Source organism: Montipora foliosa, chromosome 8 (genome assembly GCF_036669935.1).
Source record: "Montipora foliosa isolate CH-2021 chromosome 8, ASM3666993v2, whole genome shotgun sequence".
Classification (NCBI taxonomy): Eukaryota; Metazoa; Cnidaria; class Anthozoa; order Scleractinia; family Acroporidae; genus Montipora; species Montipora foliosa.
Genome location: NC_090876.1, coordinates 7785807 through 7795653, shown reverse-complemented (window position 1 = coordinate 7795653; position 9847 = coordinate 7785807). Strand labels below are relative to the sequence as shown.

The 9847-nt window shown below is 39.7% G+C and overlaps 1 protein-coding gene and 1 pseudogene across 1 annotated transcript in view; one reads left to right on the top strand and one right to left on the bottom strand.

Moving 5' to 3' along the window:
• LOC137967933 (collagen alpha-1(I) chain-like) overlaps positions 1-4117 on the top strand; it is a 72527-nt gene extending 68410 nt beyond the window's left edge. The window contains exons 60-63 of the mRNA XM_068814535.1: positions 354-457; positions 1514-1576; positions 2223-2426; positions 3571-4117. Of these exons, the coding sequence (XP_068670636.1) occupies positions 354-457; positions 1514-1576; positions 2223-2426; positions 3571-3726 (527 nt within the window). The 3' untranslated portion in view covers positions 3727-4117. The remainder of the gene's footprint in view (positions 1-353; positions 458-1513; positions 1577-2222; positions 2427-3570) is intronic.
• A 67-nt stretch (positions 4118-4184) lies between these two features.
• On the bottom strand, positions 4185-9527 carry LOC137967934 (uncharacterized; annotated as a pseudogene).
• Between the last annotated feature and the right edge of the window lie 320 nt (positions 9528-9847).

The following is a 9847-nucleotide window of genomic DNA, read 5'->3' as shown; positions in this document are numbered from 1 at the left end:
TGCTAATAAACCTTCGGGAAAAAAAATAACATAAAATAAACTAACTGCGCACAGTGCATTTTAAATTTCTCGAATATTCAAAATCGAACTTTCGCAGTACCTTTTATCATTAGCGTCCTGGGCCTGGTTGTTCAAAGGCGATTAACGCTAATCCCTTATTAAAAATTAACCAAGGACTTTATTTCTTTACTCCCAAATGCTGTTCAACGCTGTCAGTGTTTATCGTTTCCTTGTTCAATTCTGGCTTTGATGACCACCCGACTGTGTTGTCACCTTACCTTTCGTGCATGATGCATATTCTACATAGCGTGAGCACTTTATAGTCTACGTTCTCACTTCGTTTGCATATACAGGATATTTTTGGATCGACCCCAATGAGGGCTGCATCAGTGACGCGGAATACGTGTACTGTGATTTTGAGAACAAGAAGACCTGTGTGCAACCCAAGAAAGAAAACGTATGTTTATGTTTGTTGGTTCCTTTTTTTTTTCGTGGAGACTTATGGTTTTCAGTAAAGACTTTCTATATATCTAAGAGAAAATTTGTTTGACGTAAAGCATATAGCGATACTCACCATTACGTCACCTATTGTCATTAATGTACCAACCAGAGATCTCTTGGTTGTCGAAACAAAGGTTCTTTTGTTCTGTGGTTGGCAACATTTAAATATCAAAAGAATTGTTTATAAACAATGAAGTCTCATATAGGCCCATAATACATCTTGTTCCCCCCCCCCCCAAAAAAAAAAAAAAATTCATAGGCGCGGTTTTCTATGTCTCTTGTGACATCTTCGTGTCCTAAGCGAAATCGAAAACAATGATTATGAATTTGGGGGGTGAACAAGATGTATTATGGAAAGTAGAGGATTAGGAAATTCAAAGACATCTTTGTATATTTACGTCACGGTTATAATGTCTTCAGACAAGAAGTATATTTTTTTCGTTTTCGAAAATAAAAGAGATCGATAGTAGCAGCAAGTTCCTCAAGTCTCCGCATTTTTTTTAAATAAGACGATCATCTTATCCAAGAGTACATAACCCAAGAGTAAGACTGTCCCTATCAGCGTCAGTGTCTATTTTCAAACCACGTTTTGCAGGAAAATAAACAGTAGACCAAATTGGTTAAATCAATGTTGCACCCAATCCAAACACTTTGGGGATAAAACGTTTTGTTCCAGGTATTTCCATATCATTTAAATGTGAATGCTTCATTATAATACACGTACAACACACAAAGAATCTTAGGTCCTGTCCATACGTATCAGGAATGTTTGTATCTGCTTTTTTTTTCCGGATTCAAAAAAATCTGCGTCCACACGTAGCGTATTCCAATCGTTTTCGAACGGTTTTCGCTGTCCACACCGCGTCCGGATACACTCAAGTGCCCAGTGCTTTCGACAAAGATTTTGCGTGTTGAGCATGCGCAATTGTATGTTGGCGCCAATTTCTCTGTTTCGTCAACGAGTTGCACGTGAGAGTCTTTAACCTCTACCACACACATTTGCAATTCGCAGATCTCAAGTGATGAAGCACAGTCTAGGCAGTGGCTCAGTGAGGTGAACCCAGATGTCCAGATTGTGAGTATAAACTTTAACCCCCTTTGAACCGATCAAGGCCAATATTGGGGCAGTCAATGTGAATGCCGGATGACATTTTAAGATAACGCACTCCGGATAAGTCGAAAGTCCACCAATCCACCACGAAACAATATCGCTCAACAGATTGCAATATCTTTCTCAAACTTGAATGCAGCGCCTTGCACAGCCGAATCGCTTCCCAAGAAAATTGTTCAGAGATATGTTTTGAGATTACAGTATTTTTCAAACACGACCGCATTGCATTTGAGAACAGCCATAGCATGGTGATATGTTGTAGCTGGAGTCCATTGCTAGGAGCGTATAGCGTCATGGTATTCGTGGAACGGTGTTTGTACATACCGAGTTATTTTAGATTTCATTTCCTCGCGAAACCAGTCCTTTCCAGCAAGTATTACATGAGAAATTATTACCCATGGGATTGTGAATGATGACTGGTACAAGCCAAATCTTATTTAATTAAGAAAGCGTCCTAAAATAGCTTGATCTGTGAAAATGTCGTTATATACATAGACCTGGTATTGCAGTTGTAGCCTTCTGGTTATGGACTCCGGTTGTAGGGCTCATTTGTCCAAAATCATAGCAGATGTTAAGAGAAACTCTATATTTTTCCTTCTCTTCTTTATAGATTCAGTACAAGATGGATCCTGCGCAGATGAAATTCCTTCGGCTTCTGAGCATGCGCATTACGCAGACTATCACGTATCACTGCTATAACTCCCGCGCATGGGAAGAAGAAGTTGACCGCACCATCAAGCTCCAAGGGGACAACGAAATGGAACTAACTTCATCGGAGAAAACTAAACCAAAAGTTATCACAAACAACTGCGATGTAAGTATGGCCGTATTGAAAAAAAAACGCTTTTTAGCAACGCGGGCTAAACGAGCGCTAAGCGATTGTGTGTTTATGCAGCGTTACAAGCAATATCAAAGAAGGTACTGCTCAGTTAGTTCATTATAATAGACGCCAATGGATTGTAATTAGTTCCGCGCGATCGTAGTTAACAACAAATTTAATAGCAAAAAGAAACATGAATGCTCTTAGTATCTCTCATGTGAATGCATTATGGTCACACTGAGAGATTACATTCACCTGCGCAAAAGCTAGCATTATCTTATAGACCTCTTTCATAATGGCGGCCAAATAAAATGTTCTTTTGTTAATGCTAATAAGCCTTTCTAGCCTCGCTACGACGAGCAAATTTCAAAAGAATATTTCTTTCAAAATGAGGCCAGTAGGTATAATTAACATAAGTACAAAAGAAAGTAGAAGAGGTCGCCGTTTATGAAAGTGGTCTATACAGCATTAAAAAACAGCAACCGACTGGAAAGTGCTTCAGTTCTCTGTGGCTTTCCTTTGAATGGCAAAAAGTTAAAAAGAGCCTGCACGTATCACAATTGTAATGCTCAGAAGTTGTTATTTAGAATGCTGAGTCACAAAGTACGATTTCTTACACATACTCAACAACTACAACTATAATTGTTTACAGCATAGAGGAAACGTCGAGTCTTCAAGCCACACTCTACTTTCACGTCCTAAACAAGTAATCGCATTTTTCTATCATAAAAGAAGAGATTACTACCACCCGTGTTTTCTATGGCGCATTTTTTACTGTCAAAATTCAAACATGCATTCGGCAATTCAAACATTCAATTTCAGCTAAAACCTTCAGTTTGGAAATTCAACAATTCAAACATTCATTTCAATAATTCAAACCTTCAGTTCAATTGAATATTTGAATTGTCGAATTAAAAGTTTGAATGGCTTTCCCGTTTGAATTTTGGAGGTTTGTATTTCCAAACTGAAGGTTGGAATAATTGCTGAACTGAATGTTTGAATTGCCGAATTGAACGTTTGAATTAAATGTTTGAATTTTGACACTTGAGCCATATTTTTCAGGGTTTGCAATCCGACCATTTTTAGTAACCCTGTATAATTGAATTTGTGTGTCAAACTTTGATATTGTTTCTTGTAGAATAAAGACAGTTCGTGGCATCAGACAATCCTCGAGATTGACACCAAACAAAAGAACGCGCTGCCTGTCGTGGACGTCGCAGCTTATGATGTCGGAGACAAGTTTGTTGAGCAAAAATTCACTATCCAGCTAGGACCCGTATGCTTCGTGTACTAGCCAAGGACCGTGGAAAAAAGAAAGAGATTTTTTATAGTTGTCCATGTGTTCAAACTTTTTTGGATTTCTCATTATAATGTACTCTTAATACAATTGTAAGCTGGTTAAGTGTTCTAGAATTGACTAAGGCAGCCGTGGTGAGCTGAGCAAGAGTTCTAGAACGAAAAAGAATTTGTGTACTCTGGCCGCTGGAAAACTGGGGCTTAGAGTATGTAGTTGTTGCTTTCTTCTCGGCGATAATTTACAATTGTCCCTCGTTTTTTGGCTTTTGTTAAAGGTTAAAATATAAAACACAGCTTGCACGGATGGGCCCATCACAATTTTTAACGGAAAAAGGAGACTTCGCGAGGTAAAACTTTACAGTTGAAAATAAAATACCTATATTCCTCCATTGTGAGAAAAATTCCAACGAAACGTCGCATGCATTGGCTTGTTACCCGTTAAATTGTTTTGTGGGGTTTTTTTTTTTTTGTTTTTGTTTCGTTTAATCACCGAAAAAAAAAACAAAAGCGAGGCCAATGAACGCGTATTCCGTAATATTAGCTGGTATTCGGATAGAGCCTACTTAGCCAAGCTAATTTTATGATGTGAGTATTGTGATAAAAAAAAGAGAAACAAACACCGAGAAAAATCTCAAGTTTCAAACGCTACTCGATACAAGACTTTCTTTACAAACGTGATGTGGTCTTCATAATCAAGATATCAACCGAATAAACCGATGGATTAGTGTGGACACATCTGGGCCCGGTTGTTCAAAAGCCTAACGTTAGTCCCAGATTAAAAAAAAATTAGCCAAGAAGTTTATTTCTCTACTTAGTCCAGTCAATATATTGATAAGACCCATCACAAATTGCAACAGAATTTATTTCTTCACTATCCATATCAGAAAAGTGTCCCGATCAACATATCAAAAGTCTAGAAAAATCTACGAAGGGGAAGTGACTTAATTTTTTACTTATACATCATACCTCTATTGGTACAGCATGAAAACGAGGCTACATACAATAACCTACTCTTAAATGTATTTCTTTTATCGCAAATTTACTAATGTCATTCAAACAAGAAAGATAATGATCCAGACATCCTCACAAGTTCTAATTCAACTGAGCAGGACAAATGAATCACCAATTATAATCCTTTTCCCTAGTACGTTTCTAATTTTACAAATAAGCCTTTAAAGATCAGCATGGGAACAAGACTAAATACAAAACAACTTTCCTCGTTTACTTTTTAACTGATGGAAACATCACCGGCTTAATTGAAATAAAGTAAAGCTATAATCTAGACACCTAAGCAGACAGTGTCAATTTGGAAGAATGCATGAATCATACATCATCATCATCGTCATCATCTTCACTTTCACAGTCATCCGGCTGGACAGAGTTGGTGCAACCTGAGCCTCTACACTGACCACAAGCAGTTGAACACTCTAGGTTGTGTTTTCTGCAGGTACATCTAAGGCTGCTGCAGTCTGTGGAGCAGTTGCATCTCACAATTTGAAGGAGGGCTTGAGGTGCTGGAGGTAAGTGTGTCATGATAGGAAGAAGCAATCTTTCACTGGCCTTCCATCCCCATTCTTCTGCTGACATGGTTTCTCCAACCCCCTTCCACTGTTGGACTTGAAAGTACACACGTAGGCTGTGATATCTCGCTGCTGCTGATGTAGGAGGTAAGCTCTGTGGCTGAACTTGCGAAGTGTTGGTGGCTACCTTTTCGCAGTACCGTCGCTATCGAAGAGAATCCAGTCCTTCGTCAGACTTGCCATTGTAAACACAAACCAGTGCCTTTTCACCCGCTGCGACAACATCCTCCTTGGAGGCAGATGTGTTGTTGAACACTTGTGCTTGATCTCGAAAATGCTGGCTGGCGAAGAACTTCTTCAGAGAGACGCCCTTACCAATACCATAGAGGCGAGAAGTGGTATCACATCCAAGGATTACATGTTGCTGCATACCTCTTGACCAAGCTTCTCCTTCAGCACTTTCATGTTCCAGACCCGCCGTTTTATCAAATTGGCCTTTGGCTCAGGCTGAAAGAATAACTCAAATGCATCCAATTCCGTGTGATAGCACAATAGGATAAGAAGATCGGTGTCATCCCCGACAAGCACGGTGTTTATCCTTCTTGCACTTTCCACAGATGTCTGTACTATGAGGAGATCAGCATTTGCTTGGGAGTGACGTGTTTGGCAATTTCTCTTCTGCAGATAGCTGCTCAGCATATTGATGAAGGATTGCTTGTTGCTTGAATTTGACAAGAAGTGATCTTTCTTCATGGTAACTTTCATATCATCAGAAAATGTGACGGTTGTCCCTGTTTTCCCTCCTGCTCCCCTCTGCTGTGTCATATCCTTTGTGGAACTGCTAGTGTAACCATCAAAGACAACAATTGCTGCACCATACTTCCGAGTCACGTAGTTGCAGTACAAATCACAGATGTCCCTATATGTAGGGAATCCACGTGGCCAAGGGATCCGATGAAGAAGCGCACCACCATCCAACATATATTGGACTTCACCGGTTGGCCCAGCAGGATCGGAAGGCAGCTTGGCCCAGATAGCATCTGCTAGTACTGGCTTTTGTGGCTGAAGCAGCATTAACGAGGAATCAAATAGAGCTGTTGGATAGCTACATAGCTCATGCTGGAACATGGCTTCCATGTCATCCAGTGATTTACTGGCAATAATCAGACGCTGAAACAACAGCTGCGGATCCACCTGGATCTTCTCTCCATCAATTTTAATTTAACAGATGACTTTGTACTAAGTGTGATGACCTGATTACTTCTTTTGAACTTGAATTCCACAGCTGATTTTCCTGTCATGGATTCTAAGATGGTCTGTCCGATCTCCTTAGCATTTTCCACATTCACGGAACTGTCAGCATGGACGCCATTCATGATGTTCATCAGATCTTGATGATGTGTGAAAGGGTTTCTTTCTGCTAGAGAAGAGAGCAAACTCCGGGTGTCCTTCATGTCGCGGGCTTGCCTGGACTTGGTCATATCCTTGTTCTGCTCGCCTGTGCTGTAACTTACACCGGTGAGGTCCAACAAGACACGATTCATCTCGGCACAGGCAGGCATGGAGAGCAACCAAGTCAGTCGCTGTCTTTCCGTCATCCCACGTCCTCTTGTAAGACCACCACTTGTCTTAACGCTTCTCATTAGCACTTGTTCAATCACAAGATCTGTCGAGAGTCCTGCCCACATGCGGTTGCTTCTTCTAAGTACATGGAACCCAGCTTCAAATTTCCTGTATACATCTGGATGTTCACTCTCAAGGCTGTTCATGGATTGCAAGTACAATCTGGCACTTTTAGCATACAGATTGTGCCCTGAGGCAGCCAGATAGGGAAGCATCTCTGACATATACTGCAGCCAGAGCGATGCTGTGCGGTCGTCCTTCATGAAATCCCTCTGTTGTTGGAGATGGCCTTTTATCCTGTCTAGAACATCAGCTGCACTAATTTCTTCTGCTGACTTTTTTTTGTTTATTAACTCATCATACAGGGCACGAGCTTCCTGAAGGTCAGGATTCTGTCTGGGATCTGCAGTAGATGCACAGTCTCTGCCGTGCTCCTGAACGTGACTACATTAGCCCTTCCATTTAATTCAGTGATTATTATTTGATCACCAAAGTGCTCCTTGATCTTAGCCTTCATATGTGTATGGCCATACGCTGTGCTTTCCGAGTCTGCCATAAAATCATTCATTAAGTCAATAAGGTCACTCACACTTATCTGTTCATCGTCATTTTCTTGAAGAAACCTTGCTACTCGCAGGAACGCATCCGTTATATCCTCATCTTGCGGTCGGCCAACTTTTTTCTTCTTGTGCGTAGGTTCATCAGTCACAAACATCTTTGCAATTTGCTTCCCTGTGCGGAAATTGACGCTACATGTCTGATGATACACTGCATCAGCGGCAGGTAAGTCATGTACGTGCATAATTCTGGCCTGTACAATGTCACTCCATGCATCTTGTCTTTCACAACATGTCGCCAATATAGTATCCTTCATGTCTAGGGTTGTTACACTAAAGACCTCTCTTTTTTTCCCTTGCTCCACAACATTGACAGGCGTTCCACAGAAAAAGCAATCACTGCTGAAACTGAAGCTCTTTTGCGCTGAACGACGTTTGGAGTGGGAAATACTTGTGTCTGGGGTTTGGGCGGCCTCTCTTTTTGCTTGGGCTATTTTGTTAGGGTTGCAATGGATTTTGCGGCAATATTGGTGAACCTGTTGCCCAGGTACGGTGCAGGTAGTACTATCATTACGCTCTAAACTTGCTCTGTTAACACTTGCACTGCCTTTCTCTCCTAGCGTAACTATAGCGGAGTCAGGCCCTTGGTCGAGTGGCTCTTTACAGATTATGCAATTGGCTTTTCCATCCATCACAGATTAAGTTTAAGATTATCTGAAATCATAAATATTCCAAGATTGATTGAACTAATAAAGCTTCAGCGAGTCTAGTTACAACACTGAATTCGAAATCCGAGTCTGTTCTTGCCATCATAAATTCGGTTTGTCAAATTTAAGTACGTTTTTAAGTAAAAAATCTACTTATAGGTCAGCAAAATACTTCACTTCAATACTTCTTTTGTACATTTATAACTTTAAAATACCTGTTACAACCTTAATACGGTTGCATCAACAATTACAATCTTGCACAGTATATAAACAATGTAAACTAAAAGAATTTTAGTTCTTGTACATTTTAAAACCATTTTTATACTAAAATAGTTTCACGAACTCCAGAAAAAATATGGTATTTTGTGGCTTGTGCCCAAACTGAAGTGCCTCGATGGTCTCTATTGTTATCTTAATATGATAACTTAACTGCGAAATAGGGCTATTATGCAGCTTGTCCTGGCCAATAGTCATCATATTTCATGAATTCGAAGAATAAACGATTCAAATTCACATGATGCTTACAATTTATTTCATTATAAGTGCAGAAAATTGTTGTATTTAAACTGCTAACAAGCTTACGAACTTACATACACTGTAGTGAAACCAAAATATAATTCTACTTTTCTCTGCAAAAAGGTTATCTAATTTGCAAATGTGTGTTTTATTGTGCTTAACATTCTATTCAAATCACCATCAATATTTAAAACATTGAAAAGCAAGTCAAAACAAGTAAGAAAAGGACTCACCTGTACACAGCAAATCCCACGTGGAGGCGGCCATATTGAATTGAGCCTGCAGTAACTAATGGTCCGCGGTTATTATTTTTAAACGGTCTCAAAATGTTAAGACAATATTTTTTCAATCAATAAAGACAATTACAAGGTTGTCCTAACGTTTTGATTTATGTAACAGCCTGCAAAAGATAAATGTTTATATAGCCTCGTTTTCATGTTCAGCATCAGAGTATTCATATAAATAATAGATTTTTCTCCCCTTGTTCTCCTTAGATTGTTCTAGACTTTTGATATGTTGTAGAGGATATATTTCTGGTTATAAAACCGTAGAGAAACTTTCTGTTGCAATTAGTGATAGGTTGACCACTTTTATTCGCTAAAATGCTTGGACTAACTCCCAAATGCTGTTTAACGCTAATATACGGCAAAGTTTTACATTAGAAGGAGTTAATCTTGAAAAACAAAAATAAGCAAAAGCAACTTTCACCAAAAAGTTGAAAACATGAAACAAAAGTTTACGCTTATCCTGGATTAAGTTGATCGGCTTTCGAACAACCAGGGCCTGAGCTCTTAGTCCTTTCATTCCCAAGATCGAAACGTTCATTCTCCTAACTAGAACCATAGATTTTTTTATGGGTAGTCATGAGAATTTGGTGTTATATCAAGACCACATCTTTCAAGCTGATAATAATCTTCATTCTGACTGACATTTCATTGATATTGTGAGGAGAATTTATGCGCCGATCAAATCGAAACTTCAACAAACCCCCTTCCCCGGGGGGGGAGAAATCCCGGGCATTTGACTATCTTCTGTGCCCGGGGAGTGGGGAATTTGACCTTTGCCTGCGTGAGGTGGGGAAAATTGAAACCGGAAGTGTCCGGTTTCAAACGATTTTTTTTTCGGACGCCGAAGTCGCTAACAGCTATAAAACACGTGTTTGGACGAGTTTAAAGGAAGAGATCAAGCATTTGTGA